We start from the raw sequence: 21,260 nt of genomic DNA, 5'->3' as shown, positions 1-21,260 counted from the left end.
GCTGGTCTGGAACTCCTGGACCTCTGGCGTTCTGCCGGCCTCGGCCTCCCAAAGTGCTGGGATTACAGGCATGAGCCGCTGCGCCCGGCCAGAATTGGATTTTATTATTCATTTTTTATCTTTGGCAGGCTGTTGAAGTGAAAGTCTTTATATATTTTTATTTTGCTTTCAGTTCTCAATCTTTTAACCTACTATGTGTGATCTGATATAATAGTCTGAAATGGTAAATGATGGTGAGAGTCTTGTTTTTTCATCCATTTTTAATTTAATGCATTTTAATTTATGCTACTAATGTTTAAAAACGGGGTCAAATTTTAACCAATATTTCCTGTAGGCCAAAGTCTAAAAAAATATGTTTTATTAAGGTTGTGAAAACTGAGCTATATGCTGCTGGAGTTTATATGTAAGGTGTAGATAAATATAATTTCGTGTTACTTCTGTGCATCGGGGAAGTCAAGCAAGTCACTGTTGGGTGGCAGGAACCTTCCTGCAGACCACGAGCTGGCAGGTGGTACTTAACTGATACTACCCCTGGGGTACAAGATTCAGTGGAGCTGGATTGGGTTGCTATGGACTCTACCCTTAAAAGATTATTTTAAGTCTCATGGCATTACTGATCCAGCTGAAGACTGTTTTGGTAACTTCCTTGACTGCTGCAGCCAGGGTGTGCGTACCGCTTTGATGATAGAAGTGTCCAATCTGGCCCCAGAGAGTTCCTCAATTTCTAGCCTATTTTAGAGAAATCCTGCTTTTCCTACTTTAAGTTCCTGGTGTATATCTTTATATTGAATGTATAGCTTAAGCCATTTTAAAACAACTATAAAAGTGATATATTTTATGGCAAAGTTTAAAAACTCAGAAAAATGTCAAGGAAAAGGTCAAAGTCCTCCTTACTCCCTAGAACACCCCAGCCCCTTTCCCAGTCCTGTTTTCCATAGGTAGCTGCTGTTGGCAATTCCTTGTTTATAGAAAATGCCAGTAGGTATGCAGGGATAAACATATACTTTATATCCCTTATTTGTGATTTTAAAGTCTTGTTATAACAGACATTGAAAGGATGCTTATTAACTTGTGTTAAACGTTGAGTAAATCATATTTCTCATGTTTTCATCATTTGAATAAAAGCACACAATAGAATTCCCTACGCTAATTCTCAAGTGTATGTGCAAATTTGTTTGTGTACAGATTTTCTTGATTAATGATTGAAGATGAAGTTTACTTTTTGTTTTCTAGCATATGGCATATAGTTGACAATGAGAAATGGTGTCTTTTAAAAAAGGAGGTTTATAATTTGGTGTGGGAAATAGCCACATCTTGCTCTTTACAAAAAAAGTTTGCCAACTCCTTAGAAAAAACATCCTGTTGAAAGGATATTTTAGATACAGTATTGAAGAAACAGGTACTTCATTGTTTATTTTCTCTAAGATTATAGAATTTATAAAGCTATTAGTAATTGAGATAATGGACTGTTTTCTTCTGAGTTGTAGATAATCTCTATGGCTTTCAGGACCTTAAATTTTTTTTTTTTTTAATTTATTTGTGAAAAGTTTAAGTCAACTAGGACTGACTGCAGGTAAATTTGTGAAGTGAGCGCTCTTCAGTTTTGAGCCCTTAGATCCTTTAAGATGCATTGGCATCAAATAACAGAAGATTCTCCAACTGGTTTAAACAATGAGGAAATTTAATGTCATTTTTTTCTTCATTTTTTTTTTGAAAACAGAGTCTTCCTCTGTCACCCAAGCTGGAGTGCAGTGGCACTATTACAGCTCACTGCAGCCTTGACCTCCTGGGCTCAAGTGATCCTTTAAGTTCCTCCCACATCAGTCTCCCTAGTAGCTGCCAACACAGGCGTGTGCCACCATGCCCAGCTAATTTTTTTTTTTTTCCAAGACAGGGTCTCGCTCTGTTGCCCAGGCTGGAATGCAGTGGCATGATCTCAGCTCACTACAGCCTCTGCCTCCAGGGTTCAAGCGATTCTCCTGCCTCAGCTTCCCTAGTAGCTGGAATTTAAGGCACATGCCACCAGGCCCGGCTAATTTTTGTATTTTTAGTAGAGACAGGGTGTTACCATGTTGGCCAGGCTGGTCTCAAACTCCTGACCTCAAGTGATCTGCCCGCCTTGGCCTCCCAGTGTGCTGGGATTACAGGTATGAACCACTGTGCCTGGCCAACAACTAATTTTTTAAAAAGCCTTTTTGTAGATATGGGGTATCCCTATGTTGCCCAGGCTGGTCTCAAATGATCATCCTGCCTCAGACTTCCTGCCTTGGACTTTCTGCCTCGGCCTCCTGAAGTGCTGGGAGGATTACAGGTGTGAGCCACCATGCCTGGCCAAAATTTAATGTCTTACATACTAAAAGTCCAGAGGCTCAAGAATGATTCAATAATGACATCAAGGACTCCTTCTCTTTCCAACTCTCTTCCCTGTGATTTTCCCTACTAACTTCATACTAAGACAGCCCTTCCCCATCTCAATTTGGCTGCTGCAAAGGAGCCAGGAGCGGTGGTGTGGACCTGTAGTCCCAGCTACTCAGAATGCTGAGGTTGGGGGATCACTTGAGCCTGGGAGGTCAAGCCTACAGTTAGCCCCTTGTCCCAGTTTGGCTGCTGCATCCCATCCAGACAGGGCAATATCCAAAGGAATAAGAGGAACTGTTTCCAGAAACCCCCAAACAGATGTCTTTCGAGCCTCATTGGCCAGGATTGGGGCACATTCTATACCTAACCAGTCAACTGGCAAGGGTAATGGAATTGCCCTTTCTTCCAACTCTGTTCCCAATAGATACTTCTTTTTTCTTTTTCCTTCCTCCCTCCGTCCCTCCCTTTTTCCCTGTCTCCCTCCTTCTCTCCGTCACTGTCACCTCTCTGCTGCTGGAGTACAGTGGCATGATCATAGCTCCATGCCACGAACTCCAGGGCTTTGAACTCTGGGGCTCAGGCAGTCCTCCCACCTCAGCCTCTGGAGTAGCTAAGACTACATGTGCACACCACCATGCTTGGCTGATTTTAATTTTTTTTAGAGATACAGTTTCACTATGTTGCCCAGGCTAGTCTCAAACTTCTGGCCTCAAGTGATCCTCCTGCCTCAGCCTCCTAAAGTGCAAGCAACTGCACCCAGCCCTGTTATTTTCATTATTCATCTATATTACATGTCTTCGGTCCTTTTTTTACCCCCACCCAAAGTCATATCCAAAATTGATCCATTACAGATAGTCATATGTAGTGAGCTCATATCTTTGTAGGTACCAACTTCAGTTAAATTATGAAAGGAAAAGTGTTGATTCCTGTTAAAATACTTGGCAAATTGTGGTCCATGGGCTAAACCCAGCCTACTGCCTGTTTTTATAAATGAAGTTTTATTTGAACACATCGTAGCTGACTTGTTTACATATTATCTATGGCTGCTTTCCTGCTACAACAGTAGAATGGTTTCAACAGAGACTGTGTGGCTTACAAAGCTTATAATGTTTACTTACCTGGCCCTTTACGGAAAAAGTTTGCCGACCACTGCTTTAAGGTGTCAGTCGTACATTCAGACAGTTATTATATGCCACATACTCTTTGCATTTGAGAATGGAAAGATGAGTAAAATACTGAGGAGTTCTCACTCTAATGGGCAGATAGATGTGCCATATTGTATTCATAAAGTGTGTTAAGTGCTTTTTTTTTTTTCTTTTTGAGACTGTCTCTGTTGCCCAGGCCAGAGTGCGGTGGCTTGATTATAGCTCACTGTGACCTTGACCTCCCAGGCTGAAGTGATCCCTCCACCTCAGTCTCCCAAGTAGCTGGAACTATAGGAGCTTGCCACCGCTCCCGGCTTTTTTATTTTTTGTAGACACGGGGTCTCACCATGTTGCCCAGGCTGTCCTGGGTTCAAGTGATCCTCCCGCCTCAGCCTCCCAAAGTGCTGGGATTACAGGCGTGAGCCACCACACCTGGCCTGTTAAGTGTCACAGTAGTGTGTATAAGTTAATTAATACTCCTTGCAGCAGCATTTTAAGCACAGTATTCTCTGCTGTGAATTCTGGATGTTTCTTGCTTCCTTTGTTTTTTTTTTTTCTTTGTTTAATCTTCCTGTTGTTTTTGTAAATTGACTGATAATCTTTTAATAAGTTAACCAGAGTGGGTATTTTTGTTTATAACAAAAAATCCTGGTGAGTACATGGAATAACGTGGATGCATTAATGCAACGTAAGGACCCTTGTTTTTTTTTTTTTTTTTTTTTTTTGAGACAGTCTCACTTTGTCACCCAGGCTGGAGTGCAGTGGCATGATCTCAGCTCATTGCAGCCTCTGCCTCCTGGGTTCATGCGATTCACCTGCCTCAGCGTCCCGAGTAGTTGGGACTACAGATGCACACCACCAAACAGGTCACCACGTCTGACTAATTTTTATATTTTTAGTAGAGACGGGACTAATTTTTATATTTTTAGTAGAGACGGAGTTTCGCCGTGTTGGCTAGGCTGGTCTTGACCTCCTGACCTCAAGTGATTCACCCGCCTTGGCTTCCCAAAGTGCCGAGATTTCTGGTGTGAGCTACCGCCCCCAGTCAACATAAGGACTCTGAGTGAAAGGGAGAATGGGAACATAGAAAATCTCAGCTGTGGTTAATTGACTTTAGATCCCTTTGGCTTGGATTAAATTTTCTTAGCCATTGTGAGGACTCCTGATACTTAAGCTGTTTATAGGTTCTAGACTTAGAAAAACTATAAAAACTTAGTTTGGCTATTTAGCAAAGTTAGTATATATCACCAGAAAGCTTACTGCTAATATCTAATCAACAAGCAGCATGGTAATTACAGTTATCATTAAGTGTGTCAAATTATCTGGCCTTTAATTTGATTGTCAACTTAATTGAAATTATTAAAACAGTTTTGGATAGAGATGGTTAAGGCTTGAATTTGGGAGGCCTAGTTGTAAAAAGTTTTTTTTTTTGAGATAGAGTTTTGCTCTTGTTGCCGAGGCTGGAGTGCAATGGCGCGATCTTGGCTCACCACAACCTCGGCCTCCCAGGTTCAAGTGATTCTCCTGCCTCAGCTTCTCAAGTAGCTGGGATTACAGGCATGCACCACCACGCTCGGCTAATTTTTTATTTTTGGTAGAGATGGGGGTTTCTCCATGTTGGTCAGGCTGGTCTCGAACTCCCAACCTCAGGTGATCCGCTCGCCTGGGCCTCCCACAGTGCTGGGATTGCAGGTGTGAGCCACCACGCCCAGCTGTAAGGAGCTTTTTTTGTTCCCCATGTTCATGCTGGTTCTCTCTTCTTAGTGATGCTTATTAGTTTGGTCATTTTACAACATAAAAAAAGAGAGGAAACTATTGCCCTTGACACTAATTAACAGAAAAATTAAAACTAGTATTATGTGTAAGATTAATTCACCAACAAAATCAACAGACATTTTGAGGCCGAACTGTGAACCAGGCATTGTATCAGTTTTTCAGAAAAGGGAGTTAATATCTAGAAAATTAGAAGCTTAATTTTTTTATAGCAATAGAACTGCCATATAGCCTCGTTGACTGTGTTAGAGAATATTGTCTAATTATAAAGACATTTAAGAAACGTACTGACTTTGTTCTGTTTTGAAAATAAGCCATAATATCTGATGTTTCAAAGCACATTAAGGGTAGAATTATTTGTGAGAATTATTTTGTGTTTGCTTCTTTCCTGTTATATAAGTGACTTGCATGAACCCATCTTTGTTTTCCCATTTCTAAACATTTTTATGTGAATGTTTAATGTTTTCTTAAGAGTGAAATGAGGAAGTTGAACTGGATTTAGCTTTCTTACCTTTTAGTATTTAATAATTGCAAATGATAGTGTATTATTTTGTTTTCTGCTCACCTTAGGAACAATACAGGTATGATTTTCCTTTTTAAATTTACAAAACTCTTAGAAGAGATCCCAAACTCAGTGTAAAACTTTAGTGTTAATATTGCAGTTCAGCTTTATAAATTTTAGAAATTTGCTTTGCATTTTCAGTAACATGTATATTACTCAAGCGTTGAATATTTCATTTCCTTGAAAATATCATTAAACCAGAAATCATTTCTACATGAGCAAGACTTAATATCTTATTTAAAACTGCCTCTCACCCTTACAGGAAATCCATTTACAGAGATGATCATACTAGTTATTAATGTGCACTTAAAACATCTTTAGAGGTAGTCTCTTGACCTGCTAACAATAGAGAGCTTTAATAGCCTACTTCTTGAAAAGCCCTAGTAATTGTTTCGAATGAACTTGTCTAAAATGGTATCTGAGAAAAGTAGAATAAGATAATCAAAAGAGCCCAAGACTAGGATTTTAAAGGACTTATGTCTTTGTTAAGTAGCCCCCTGACATTGAGCAAGTCATTTATCTGAATCTTAATTTCTTTTTTAGAAGAATGAGAGATTGTAACACCTGTCTTGGGCAGGAAGGGGGAGGGCAGTTATTGTGAAGATAGGAAGTGTAGGCAGAGTGGAGAGTGAGCATTCTACAGATGCTCCCTGTATTCACTACCCTTCTTGCTTTTGGCCTTATTTCTTTACTTGCAAAATGGAGCTAAAAATTCTTGTCCTCTTTGCTTCACTTAGGGATGACGGGATGACATGTCATTATATAGGTAAAAGTGCATTATTATTGCCATAAAATTTATTAACACTGAGCTAACAGCATAATAAGCATAGTTCTTTGTATATTAAAGGTTTTAAACCCGGGGACCTATGACCTTGAATGGGGAAAAAGTTACATCTTTATTTTTACATTTTCTTGTTATGAGTATAGACAACATCAGCATTAGCAGTACAGTACCAGAGACTGTGTCGTCTATTTTTTAATTTAATTTTTATTTTTTATAGAGATGGGATCTCACTTTGTTGCCCAGGCTGGAGTGCAGTGGCACCATCACTCCTGGGTTCAAGTGACCCTTTAGAATAGCTGGGACTACAGGTGCACATCACTACACACAGCTAATTTTTTTATTTTTTGTAGATTGCCCAGACTGGTTTTGAACTCCCGGCCCCAAGCCATCTTCCTGCCTTGGTCTCCCAAAGTGTTGAGATTACAGGCATGAGCCACCATAACCAGCCCAGAGACTGTTTCTAATAGAAACGGTAGATACTTTTGGAATACATTAAAGCTGTCTCGAAATAACTTAACTGTTACTTAAAGTATTAAAAAAGCATATATATTACTCAAGGTTTGTGTTTTTTATGTTTTGATAATCATATTCCAGTGTAATTGGTTTCTTTTGTAATTTTCTGTATTTTGTGCATGTATTTTATGCATTTAAAAATACTTTTCTTAGAAAGAGTTCATAGGCTTCACCAGCAGGGCCCATGCAGGAAAAATAAAATGATTAAGAACTTCTTTAGTAGATTCCATTATTGTGTTGATTGGACTGCCAGAGTTGCCTTATTCAGTTTATACTGTTCTTTGTTGTGCAGCTTTCTCCCAGTAAATTGGCAGATGAGTTCTCTTGGAATATTTTGGTTTCTGGAGAGACCACAATTATGTTCAGAGGTCATTTCTAAGTCCGAAAAGGCAGAAAAAAATTTAAAATAATTAAAATTAGGCTTAGGGAAAAGAGTATCTCAAAAGTAAAATCAGGCAATCTGCTATGAATTATTGATGCTTCAGTGCAGGCACTGCATGGACTAGACTTTATAACACCTGTTTTACCACCTGACAGGTGTGAGTCTTGTGCCACTGACCTAACAGAGCTCAATGTGTTGAGCATGAGGCTATTTTTCCATTGCATTAGGTAGAAAGGAGACTGAGGGTTACCCTCAGAGTTAAAAGACAAAGGAGAGAATGTTTATTGTGTCTATTTTGTCTCTAATGTGTGGCACTGTGTTTGAGTACATACTCATATGAGTGGTTTTCTCGAGATGGGAGACGTTTGCTGGCTGGCAGCATCTCTCCAGACGACTTGCTGGGTATGTTGCTGCCATGACTGCTCTTTTATTGCTTTTGAAGGAGTAGGTATGGAAAAGAGCACAATATATTGCTTTAGGAGAAGTAGGTATGGAAAAGAGGCAGGGCAAGACCACTTTTAAGACATTTAAGAGTGGGAGAAAATTTAGGATTTAATTGGTTTAATTAAGTTTAAACCAATAAACTTGCAGATTAAAATTAAGAGAATTAAGAGTGGGGAGGAGGGAGTAAATATTTTTATGAGGGAAGAGTGGAAATATACAAATATTTGGTATATAAATATGTGTCTTTGATATATAATGGTTTAGGCAATTTATTTTTTATTATTATTTTTATACTTTTTTTAATAGAAGAAAAGAAAGACTTGAAAGACCAGGTTTTGTTTCAAGTTAGAGATGGAACCCCAGGATATGCATCTAGGTTTCTTTGTTTTCCATGTGACATTTTATGAAATTATCTATTCTGCTACTAATAGATGCCAGTTTCAATTAAAAACATACTAATATATTTATAGACTAGAAATGTCTCCTTTTTTTTTTTTTTTTTTTTTTTTGAGACAAAGTCTCACTCTGTCGCCCAGGCTGAAGTGTAGTGGTGTGATCTCAGCTCATTGCAGCCTCTGCCTCTTGGATTCAAGCGATTCTCCTGCCTCAGCCTCCTGAGTTGCAGGGACTACAGGCATGTGCCATCATGTTTGGCTAATTTTTTATTTTTACTAGAGACAGGGTTTCTCCATGTTGCCCAGGATGGTCTCGAACTCCTGACCTCAAGTGATCTGCCTGCCTCAGCCTCCCAAAGTGCTGGGATTACAGGCACGAGCCACCATACCTAGCCAGAAATGTCTCATTGAGGTTAAACAATATTCTCTTTTATTTTCTTTTGAGATGAGGTCTCACACTGTCACCTGGGCTGGAGTGCAGTGGCGGGATCTTGGCTCACTGCAGCCCCTGCCTCCCAGGTTCGTGCAATTCTGCTATCTCAGCCTCCCCAGTAGCTGAGATTACAGGCACACACCACACCCAGCTAATTTTTTGTATTTTTAGTAGAGACCGGGTTTCACTATGTTGGCCAGACTGGTCTCGAACTCCTGACCTCGTGATCCGCCCGCCTCGGCCTCCCAAAGTACTGAGATTACAGGCATGAGCCACCGTGCCCGGCAACAATATTCTCTTGATATAAATATTTTCCATTAATCACTAAATTGGTGTAAAAACATAGGTTTTAATAGCATTTATACATAGCTTTGTTCTGAAAAATTTAAGGTAGAATTTTTACATCTGTGTGTTGTAGAAGCTAATGAAAGATATGTATAAGCAATTTCATGAAATATGTTTTTAAAATTCTTATCTCTGATTTTTAAAATTAGAAACTTAACAAAACTCTGTTAAGTACTAACTTTCTGTGTATTCAGACATCCTTTTTAATAATACCTGTGTTGGCCGGGCGTGGTGGCTCACGCCTGTAATCCCAGAACTTTGGGAGGCCGAGGCGGGTGGATCCCGAGGTCAGGAGATCGAGACCATCCTGGCTAACACGGTGAAACCCCGTCTCTACTAAAAATACAAAAAAAAAATTAGCCGGGTGTGGTGGCAGGTGCCTGTAGTCCCAGCTACTGGGGAGGCTGAGGCAGGAGAATGGTGTAAATCCGGGAGGCAGAGCTTGCAGTGAGCCGAGATCGTGCCACTGCACTCCAGCCGGGGCAACAGAGCGAGACCATCTCAAAAAAAAATAATAATAATAATACCTGTGTTTTTCTGTGTTGATGGATGGGTAGTTACATATTCTGCCTTTCCACTTAACCTTATTTAAATGTTGACACAGTTTGTTTTAATAATACCAAAAAACAAATAAAAAACCCCCACAACCCTGGAGAAGTCCATGTTATCACATAGTATCAACATTACTTTGGTGATTGTAATCATTGGCTATTGTAAAGAATGCTGCTGTGAATATCTTGATACAGATTACTTTCTTTTATATTTAGTTTGGGGGGAGAAATATCTTCTGGAGGATTTATTACAAAAGCAGAATTTCACATTCAAAAAAGCTGTGTAGCTTTTGTTATGTATTCTCTCTCTACTTTCTGGAAATGTGGAGCCAATATCTGGTGATACCTACAATACTTACCTACTTGTTTACCAACATTGTTCGTCAACCTTAGCATGCGTAATTAATATTTATTTTGCTAGTTTAATGAGTATATCATTGGTAAAACATTTGTAGTTTTAATCAGTAGAACATTTGTGTGTGTTTTTTAACGTAAGTTTTGTTGGCGAAGTTTCTTATTGAAGTGTTTACTGAGTGGAATCTGAGCAGTATCTTTATATATTTAACCATTTGATTACTTTGCATAACAGCTTTATTATACTGTTGCAAATTTTTCTACTCTTTTTTATTTTGGTATTTATTTTACCTATGTAGAGATTTAAAATAAAATATATTTATCTGTTTTTATTATAACCTATATATCTTTCTTAGTCATATTATGTTATTCTTCCAAAACTATAATTTTTTTCAAGTCTGTCTTTTTTTTTGTTTGTTTTAGATTATTTTTAAAAAAACATAGAGATGGGGTCTTGCTATGTTTTCCAGGCTGGTCTTGAACTCCTGGGCTCAAGCAGCCCATCTGTCTCGGGCTCTCAAAGTGCTGGGTTTACAAGTAGGAGCCACTGCTTCTCCTTTCTTTTTGAAAAAAATATTAACTTACTTACATTTTATTAAATGGTATTGTGAAGTTATGAGTCCAACTTTAGTTTACTTATTTAGAATAATTCTGTTTTTTTCATCGTAAGAAATTAGTTTTTTAGGCCGGGTGTGTGTGGTGGCTCACATCTGTGAGCACTTTGGGAGGCCGAAGCAGGCAGATTACCTGATGTCAAGAGTTCAAGACCAGCCTGGGCAACATAGTGAAACCCCGTCTCTACTAAAAATACAAAAATTAGTCAGACATGGTGGCACACGCCTGTAATCCCAGCTACTTGGGAGGCTGAGGCAGGAGAATCGCTTGAACCTGGAAGGCGGAGGTTGCAGTGAGCCAAGATCGCGCCACTGCACTCCAGCCTGGGTGACAGAGCGAGACTCCATCTCCAAAAAAAAAGAGATTAGTTTATGACAAAACCTCTACATTTTCATTTTACAAGTTTACAGATTTCATTTTAATTATTCGAGCCTCTTAATATTTTAGAATATAATCATTCTGGTCTTTTCATTCATTCCTTTCTTTTTTTAAAAAAAGTGATGATATCCTGTGGATTTTTTTTTTAATGTTTTATTTTTTACATTTTAGACAGAATCTTGCCCTGTTGCCCAGGCTGGGTTGTAGTGGCATGATCATAACTCACTGCAGCCTCAAACTTCTGGGCTCAAGTGATCTTCCTGCCTTAGCCTCTTGAGTAGCTAGGACTACATGTGCACTCTACTATGCCTGGTTTATTTTTATTTTTTGTGGAGACACGATCTCTCTGTGTTACCCAGGCTGGTCTTGAACTCCTGCCCTCAAGTGATCCTCCTGCCTTGGCCTCCCAAAGTGCTGGAATTACAGGTGTGAGCCACCATGCCTGGCTACTATGGATGGGTTTAATACCTGCCTTTGTACTTAGTGGTTTGTGAATATCTTCCTATGTCATTTAGTATTTTTCTATAACATTTTGATAGGCTGCATTGTGATCTAGTGGATCCTTAGATATACCATGACTGACCTAGCTAGACTCTCAGTTTTACATATACTTTTATAAATTGTACTATAATTAGAGTCTTTGTAGTTGTATCATTATTCATATTTGTTAATATTTTCTTCAGGTATATTTCCACAAATGAAATTAGTTAGCAGTCTTTTCATATCAAAAAAAAAGGAAGACAGGCTGATACGTTGTAGAACTCTGGATGCTAGGTGTCAAAAGACTTGTAGTTTGGCCATTTATTGCCCACGTAACTTAGGACAAGCCATTTTGGCTTAGGATAAAACCTTTAGTGATTGTATTACTGATTCAAAAAAATGCTTATGTAATCTAAACAACTATTATGATTCAAAAAATGGCCAAAGTTTTGATGCAGACACACATGTCTTATATACGTGTGAAGAATTTGAATAAAATTGTTCTATGAAATGTGAGATGAAGCAATTTTTCTGAACCAATAGGTTATAGGTCATTTTTTGTTTGTTTGTTTTTTGAGATGGGGTCTTGCTCTGTCACCCAGGCTGGAGTGCATTGGTGATCTCAGCTCACTTCAACCTGCACTTCCCAGACTCAAGCATTCCTTCCATCACCATGCCTGGCTCGTTTTTTTTTGTTTTTTTTTTTTTTTTTTTTTTGATAGAGATGGGGTTTTGCCATGTTGCCTAGGCTGGTCTCAAACTCCTGGGCTCAAGTGATCCTCCCACTTCTCAAATTGCTGGAATTACACACGTGAGCTATCGCGCCTGGCCTGGAGGCTGTTTTAATCAAGACCTGAGATGATAAGACCTGAACTAAGGCAGTAATAGTAGTTGGGATGAAAAGAGGGTATAGAATTTAAAAATTGGACTGAAATACATTTAGGTTCATGAAGGTAGGTGAGTGTAGATGGGAATAAGCTAGGAAATGATAAGAATTAAGAAATGAGGGGTTTATACCTCCAGCAGAATTTCATTGCCTAATGGTTCATGCCTGTAATCCCAGCACTTTGGGAGGCCAAGGCCGGCGGATCACTTGAGCTCAGGAGTTTGAGACCAGCCTGGCCAACATGATGAAACCCTTTCTCTACTAAAAATAACAAATATTAGCTGGGTGCGGTGGTGGACGCTTGTAATTCCAGCTACGGAGGCTGAAGCAGGAGAATCGCTTGAACCCAGGAGGCAGAGGTTGCAGTGAGCTAAGATTGCACCACTGCGACCACTGCACTCCAGCCTGGGCGACAGAGTGAGACTCCATCTCAAAAAAAAATAATAAAAAAAAAATCTCAGGAGGAAATTTCCTCTGAAGAGGTTTATTGGTAATCAGTTACTTGTGATTGACTAGAATTTAGGGAAATGGCCTTACCTAAATTTCATTTTTATTACAACTTAGAGAATTTCTCTTTTATTAGTTATGGCATCTTTTCTTTTTTTGTTTTTTAGAAACACAGTGTTGCTCTGTCGCCCAGGCTGGAGCGCAATGGGACCATGTTGGCTCACTGCAATCTCTGCTTTTTGGGTTCAAGTGATTCTCCTGCCTCAGCCTCCTGAGTAGCTGGGATTACAGGCACCTGCCATCATGCCCGGCTAATTTTTGTATTTCTGGTATAGATGGGGTTTCACCATGTTGGCCAGGCTGGTCTCAAACTCCTGACCTCAAATGATCCTCCCGCCCCGGTCTCCCAAAGTGCTGGGATTATAGGCATGAGCCATCATGCCCAGCCTTAGTTATGGCATCTTAAACAGCAATCAATAACATTTTTTTGTTTGTTTGTTTGTTTTTGAGACAGGGTCTTGCTCTGTTGCCCAGGCTGGAGTGCAGTGGTGTGATCACTGCTCACAGCAGCTTCAGCCACTGGGCTTAAGCAGTCCTCTCACCTTGGCCTCCCAAAGAGCTGGGATTACAGGTCCTAAAGTGTTGGGATTACAGATGTGACCCGCTGTGCTAGCTGAATGCAGGTTGTTAGTGTGCAGAGCTTTGCCTGTTTCATACACATTGGGTGAATAAGCTATTCATATTTTTCTCCATTCATATTTTCAAATTTACAAGAAGAAAAAATAAGCCAGGCGCAGTGGCGCATGCCTGTAATCCTAGCACTTTGGGAGACACAGTTGGGAGGATTGCTTGAGGCCAGGAGTTTGAGACAGCTTGAGCAACGTAGGGCAACCCTGCCTCTACAAAAAAATAAAATAAAAAAACTAGCTGGGCATGTTGGCACGTGCTCATGATCCTAGCTACTTGGGAGCCCAAGGCAGGAGGATCACTTGAACCTGGGAGGTTTAGGCTGCAGTGAGCTGTGATGTTACCACTGTACTCCAGCCTGAATGTCAGAATGAGACCCGTCTTTAAAAAAATAAAAAAATAAAAATTAGTTTCTTCCATTTTTTTGTAGATTACATTAATCAGAATTTCCTTTTGTTTTTGGCAGTACAGAAAAAAAACATTGAATAAGTATTCTTAAGCTCTTCAGAGTCTGAATCCATCTGTCCTCACTTTTATTGTTCCTTTCTCTAACATCCTGGATACAGAGATGAACCTGACTCAGAGCAAGCTTCTGGGCTCTAAGCAGTGATGTTTCCTTGTTCTTTGTTGTCTGTAATTAAAACTTCTGGTTAGATCAGTGTGTTTATAACATGTTATTTGAGATGTGTGGTATTTTTAATCTTCAGATTTCAATCTTTTTAGGGAATGTGCAATGCTAGTAGAAGATATTGAAAATTAGAATGAAATCACTCCTTGTTACTTTAAATCCACCTTTTCAAATATTTTAATTTATATCTTATACAAATTATAGTTAAAATAGAAACCTTATATAAAAAGATAATAGATTATGCTTTTTTTTTTTTTAACAGAAAGTGACAACAGAATTCATTGAAGTGGAGAATTTTTAAAGAAGGTAACAAAAAGAGAAAGAAAATGCCGAAACCAGTAAGTGTATTTTATTACATTTGACAGTGTCTCAATAATAAGATATCATTAAATTCGTTTTGGAACAAGGCAAAGAATGTTGGTAGAGTTGTTGGAAGAAAAAGGCACTGATACTACTGTTATTTCTCTTTAGATTAATGTGGCCAGAGCATAGTGTTATGTGGTCATGAGTTCTAAGGTCAAACTGTCTTAGTTCTTACCTTGGTTCTGCCACCAATCTGGGTGACCTTTGTTAATTTAGCTCAATCTGTCCAATTTTTAATTTCCTTGCATATAAAATGGGAATATAATTAGTTACCCAAGGGAGTATGGTAAGGGTTAGAAGAATCTGATATATATTTAGTGCCCAGTAAATTGTAACATTGTTAAATGGGAGGAAATAATGAGAGGTCAGGAAGATCTATGCATTTTAGTTTTCTCATAATTGTAGTTTAGGTGCAAGTGTTACCCATACTGATATTATATAGTCTTAGATTTTTTTTTATTTAAGGGTACACATGTGATTATTTTACTTAGTTTTATAGTTATTTGGTTCTTCTTGACTAAGGATTCCTTTATTCTTAAGGTGTAAATGTTCTTTTCTTAATCTAATAAAGTGAGTTTTTTTTTTTTTTGAATGTTTCTTTTGGCCAATTATAATTTTAAAGAAAGTCATTAGTTATTTTTGGGATTTTCTAGCACGGATAACACTTCAGAATGACTTAAAGACTCAGCAGGTCGCAAAGTATACATTGTTAGAGGGAGAGAAGAATTAAAAAAAGGCATAAAGATCAAAAAGAAAATTTCCTATTTGCAGATGACATGATTGTTTCTGTAGAAAATCCTCATAAATCTATAAAACAATACTAGAACCAATAACTGAATTTAGCAAGATTGCCAGATGCAAGATTGTATTAAAAAAAATCAATGGCCTTTTTATATAAAACTAGTTTGGTTATTTAGTTATTAAAAAACATGACACACTTAGTAATAAATGTATAGATGCTGTGCAAGATCTCTACACTGAAAACCAGCTATGAGAAATTAAAAATTTAAATACATAGAGAACTATAAAATATGTATAGAGATCTTTATAAGATGTCAGTTCTCCATAAAAGTGTTCGTAAATGAAATTCAGTTCCAATCAGTTGAATCCAGGCAGTCTTCTTTGATTAAAATTGACTAGCTGATTCTAAAATATATTAATATATGGATATGCCAAAATGTGTACAGAGTAGCTAAAGCAATTAAAAAAAAAAGAAAACTTACACTCCTGGATTTCAGGGTTTATTCTTAAGCCACTAAAATAAGACATTGAGGTATTGGTGAAAGAATAAATTAATAGGATCGGTGAAACGAAAATACACCAACGCCCATATACACATATGTATTCATTAGATTCTTGACAAGGGTGTCACACAATTTACTGGAGAACTATAATTATTTTCAACAAATGGTATTGGCACAAAGGGTTATCCATACAGAAAAACATGAACATTGACTGTTGTCTCACAATTTACAAACATAAACTCAATGGATTATAGACCTACATGCAAAAGCTCAAACTGTAAAACATCTAGAAGAAAACATAGGAAAAAATTTTTGTGATCTTGGAGTAGGCGAAAATTCGTTATGTAATACACAGAAAATTTGAACCATTAAGGAAAAGTTGGACTTAATCAAAATTAAAAACTTTTGCTCTTGAAAGACAGCAATAAAAACATAGAAAGGCAAGACAATGGGAGAAAATAATTGCCATATAAAGTTCTTTTACAGTTCAAAAATAACACAACTCAGATTTTTTTTTTTTTTTTTAGTGGACAAAATATTTGAGCAGATATTTCACAAAAGAAGCTGTATTAAAGACTGGTAGGCCGGGCATGGTAGATCACGCCTGTAATCCCAGTACTTTGGGAGGCTGAGGCGGGAGTATCACTTGAAGTCAGGAGTTCGAGACCAGCCTGGCCAACATGGTAAAACCCCATCTCTACTGCAAGTACAAAAATTAGCCAGGCATTGTGGCACATTCCTGTAATCCCAGCTACTTGGGAGGCTGAGGCAGGAGAATCGCTTGAATCCAGGAGGCGAAGGTTGCAGTGAGCCAAGATCGCACCACTGCACTTCAACCTGGGTGACAGAGTGAGACTTGTCTCAAAAAAAACAAAACAAAAAATAACAACAAAAAAAAGACTGGTAATAATCCAGTGTAGATATGGATGTGGAGCAGCTGCGACTTTATTGTATTTTTGTTAGGAATGTGAACGTTTACAGCTACTTTGGAAAACTCTTTGCCAGTATAATTGAGTGGAGAGTGTTTATTGTTCCTTAAAGAGTCAAAATTATACGCAGTTGGATATCAATTGTGTGTTGTTGATTCATTAAAGATTCTGGAAGTATAGAACTTGCCTTGTGGAGAAAACACTCTTGAAGCTAGATAAGTTTCAGAATGTGGAAGTTTTTGGATTTTAGAAAGATGAATATACAATATATTATGTGCATATGTCATTATAACATGAAACTCCCATCAAGGTCTATGGCATCACCTCTAAAACATTTGTATTTCTATAGTTTTAATGAGTGAATAGTCACGTGAAGTGGAATAAATTAATTCACTACAAGTGATAGTCTTATATCACTTCATGTCAGATTTTTCCTCAAAATTAACTCATCTTCAGGTTTCCGTGCTTTTAGGATGTCAAAATTATGGAATAGGAACTGTGGATCCATATTTACAATACCCACAAAGCCATAATGATCTAGGAGAAAATACCTAACAAATGAGTAAACTGATTTATATGGAGCAAATTATAAGCACTTCTTTCAAAAGATTTTGAAAGTCATTAAAGGAGATCTAAGTCAATGTACAGTGAGAAAACCATAGTCCTGTATAGAGTCTATATTAATAAAAATGTTAATTCTTACCCAAAGATACCAAAAAATTCGTGTTGTTCCAATACTAAATCATAAATGGTGTATTTTGTAAAGTTCACAGTTTTATATGGAACCAAGAGCAAAGATAATGATCCAAGACTAGTCAAAATAGTTCTGAAGAATAATGGAGACTTGCCCTACCAGATATCAAGACTTATTTAAAGAAGTACTAATTAAGACAATATGATATTGAGTAGTTTAATTGACCAGGGGAACAAAATTAGATCCACACTTATGCAGATACTTGATTTGTGACAGCACAGACTTTGGAGAATAAATGAACTAATTAATAAATTATGTTGGGATTTAAAAAAAAACCCTGTATTATTTTCATTCATATGGAGATTAAAAAATGAAATTGGACCTCTAACATCATAAGCAAAAATCATTGAAAATTGTGAAAATCAAAATAGGAAATATATGAATATCCTTATGACTCCAGAGTATGGAAGGATTTCTTAAGGATGGCAAAAAATTGGCTGGGTGCAGTGACTGATTCCTGTAATCTCAACACTTTGGGAGGCTGAGGCAGGTGGGTCACTTGAGGTCAGGGGTTTGAGACCAGCCTGGCCAACATTTATACTGGCCCGTTTATACTAAAAATACAAAAAATAGTCAGGCATGGTGGTGCATGCCTGTAATCCCAGCTACTTGGGAGGCTGTGGCAGGAGAATCACTTGAACCTGGAAGGCGGAGGTTGCAGTGAGCTGAGATCACGTCACTGCACACTAGCCTGGGCGACAGAGTGAGATGCTTTCTCAAAAAAAAAAAAAAAAAAAAAGGATGGTAAAAAACTGGTATCTGTGTGTAAAATATTTATAAATTCAACATTAAAATTAAGAATGTCAGTTTATCATAAAGGACACCATGGAGAAAGTAAAATGACGAACCACAATATGGGAGGTTCTTTTGTAAGGAATAACTGACAAAGGATCAGTATCAAGAATATATAAAGACTTCCTACGTTAAAGTAAGAAAAAACAACCCAATAGAAAAATAAGCCATATGCGTGAACATTCGCAGATGAGAATGAGTGGTCAGTTAAACATATTGTACTAGTTTTCCATTGGTCTATGACAGATTACCACAAATTTAGTGTTATAAAACAGCACCCATGTATTATCCCACAGTTTTATAGGTTAGAAATCTGGGATGATGTGAATGAGTTCCCTGCTTCAAAGTCTTATAAGGCTGAAATCAAGGTATAACTTATTCTGCAACCAGCCAGATAAATTGATTAGCTTAGGCCCTCCTAGATAATCTTCCTGTTCTAAAGTCAGCTGATTAGTAATCTTAAGTACTTCTGCAAAATCCCTTTAATCATGTAATGCAACATAATCATGAGCATGACACCAGGGGCCATCTTAAAATTCTGTATGCACATGCCATGTACAGAAATGTGGATGTCATCAGCAATCGAGGATCCCACTTCAATACCATATTGAGATACCATTTTCTGCTAACTGAATTGTCAGATATTAATAAATCTGATAATGCCCACTGTTCCTGGAAATACAGAAAAGCAAGAATTCTTATACAATGCTGACAGGAGTATACATTGACACAGTTACATTGTACAATTCAGCATTATGTGGTAAAAGTAGAAGGTGTGCACACTTCATTACTCAAGAATTCTGAGTATATTCTGGAGAAATTCTGACACTCGGAGACATGTACGAGAATGTTCATAGCAGTATTGTTCTTAATAGCCAAAAAATTGGAAACAGTGTTCATTGACAGGAAAATGGGTGAGTAAATGTTTGTTTGGCCACATGCAGAATGTTGCATAGCAGTGAAAGTTCAATGACAAAAACATCAATGAATCTTAGAAACATATGGTGAAAAATTAAACTAGTATAGTGCAATTTTAAAGAATTTATTGAAGTAGAATATACATACCAAACAGAATATATGAGAAGTGTGTAGTAACAGTAGTCCCAGCCACTCAAGAGGCTGAGGCGGTAGGATCGCTTGAGCCCGGGAGGCTGAGGCTGCAGTGAGCTGGGATTCTGCCACTGTGCTCCAACCTAGGCAACAGGGAAAAAAAAGTGTGTAGTTGATGAATTTTCGTAAAGTGAATATACCCATGTAAGCATTGCCCACATCAAGAAAGAAAACTTGATCAACAAATATCGTGCAGTTATAATACAGCTAAAAATCAAGAAAAATGAAGCTATTTTACATACAGATACATATATTTATGTTAGAACCATTTTTTTTAAAAGCAAGAGAATAACAAAATTTAGGTTAGTGATTACCTGTTGGTATTTACAAAGAACAAATAATAGTGGTATATGCAACATTATTTACCATTTCTTGTTATTCAGTTGGATGGTAGATTTATGGGTTTTGTTTTATTATTCTTCATTGTTTATATATGATAGATGTTTTGTATATATCATTTCTTAATAAGATACAGTTTTAGAAAAGAAAAAAATAAGATTATTTTAAAGAAGGATGAATCTGTAAGATTTGATTACAGAAGTTATTCCAGGTGAAAGCTATAATGTGCTGAGGTTGTGATTGTTAGACATATGGGGAAATAAGAAGTCTGATTTAGAGTTTTTATAGTGTGAGTTAAAGTTAGATAAAATGGCACAAGCTGTGTCCTCAGTAAACCTACAGGCTGATGGAAAAAGATACATAAAAACAAATGCAGTAATACGTATTAATATAAAATTTTAAATACAGTTGTTACAGAAACAGTGTTAGTAGGAATCGCTACAGGTTTATACTGTTTAAGGGAAAAGTAAAGATTGTTAGAAAATCAATACAGAAACAGCAAATGAAGTGTGGGAAAATTAAAGGAGAAATAAGTTAATAAAAGATCAAATAATTTAAAAAGCTAAAAAGATATATTTGGATCACGTGAAGAATTCTAGGTGAAGATGCTATTCTGTGGTAAAACTATTTTGGTAAGGCGTGTTAAGTTTTTGAGATATTAGGTATTTACACAATAAAATTATTATTTGTTTGGAGCTAGGCATGGCGGCACACGCCTGTGCTCCTAGCTACTTGGTAGATTGAGGTGGGAGTATAGGTTTGCGTCCAGGAGATCAAGGTTGCAGTGTGCCATGATTGCACGCATGAATGGCCACTGCTCTCCAGCCTGAGCACAACATAGTGAGACCCTGTCTCTAAAAACAACAAAAAATAGAATCTAGCAAATAAAGCACTGTAGATAAATGCTTTCCTAAAGCGAATAATGTATTTACAGTATGAATAAAATGAAATCTGATTTTCATGTTGAAAGAAATATGGGATAGTGAATCACATTCAAAGAATTTGGAGTTAGACCTCAATTTAAATACCTGCTTTGCCTTTTTTGTTTTGCTTTGTTTTTGGAGGCAGGGTCTTGCTCTGTTGTGCAGGCTGAAGTTCAGTAGTACAATCATAGCTCACGGCAGCCCTCAAACTCCTAGGCTCAAGTGATCCTCCCATCTCAGCTTCCTGGAAATAACAGGCACATGCCACCACACCCAACTAATTTTTAAATTTTTCATAGTCTTGCTGTGTTCCCCAGGCTGGTCTCAAACTCCTGACCTCAAGAGATCCTCCCACCTTGGCCTTCCAGAGTGCTGGGACTAAAGGTGTGAGGCACCATGTCCAGCTCTTGCTCTGCCTTTTAATATCCACGTGTCCTTAGGTGAATAATGGAAACTCTTTGCGTTTCTGTAGAAATAAAGGTAGTATCTCCTAGTATTATAGCAAGGGCTAAATGAGAGTATGGAAAGCCCATAGCTTAGTGCCCAGTATATGTTAAGTATTCAATAGATGTTCCTAAATGAGGACTTTATAAGCTCTTTGTTTTTCAAATAGATTTAAGATTTCTTGTGATTAAAATAAAACTTT

General features: G+C 37.6%; 1 protein-coding gene and 1 pseudogene across 3 annotated transcripts in view; one reads left to right on the top strand and one right to left on the bottom strand.

Moving 5' to 3' along the window:
• RDX (radixin) overlaps window positions 1-21,260 on the top strand; it is a 114,396-nt gene that overhangs the window by 2,393 nt on the left and 90,743 nt on the right. For all 3 annotated transcript variants that reach the window (XM_063784493.1, XM_003952017.5, XM_063784494.1), the window contains exon 2: window positions 14,423-14,498. In XM_063784493.1, coding sequence (XP_063640563.1) covers window positions 14,487-14,498 — 12 coding nt within the window. In that variant the 5' untranslated portion in view covers window positions 14,423-14,486. The remainder of the gene's footprint in view (window positions 1-14,422; window positions 14,499-21,260) is intronic.
• Window positions 3,770-7,934, bottom strand: LOC129136376 (uncharacterized; annotated as a pseudogene).

This window comes from Pan troglodytes, chromosome 9, assembly GCF_028858775.2.
Source record: "Pan troglodytes isolate AG18354 chromosome 9, NHGRI_mPanTro3-v2.0_pri, whole genome shotgun sequence".
Taxonomy (NCBI): Eukaryota; Metazoa; Chordata; class Mammalia; order Primates; family Hominidae; genus Pan; species Pan troglodytes.
The sequence above is the reverse complement of the archived record's forward strand: the minus strand, read 5'-3'. Positions and strand labels throughout refer to the sequence as shown.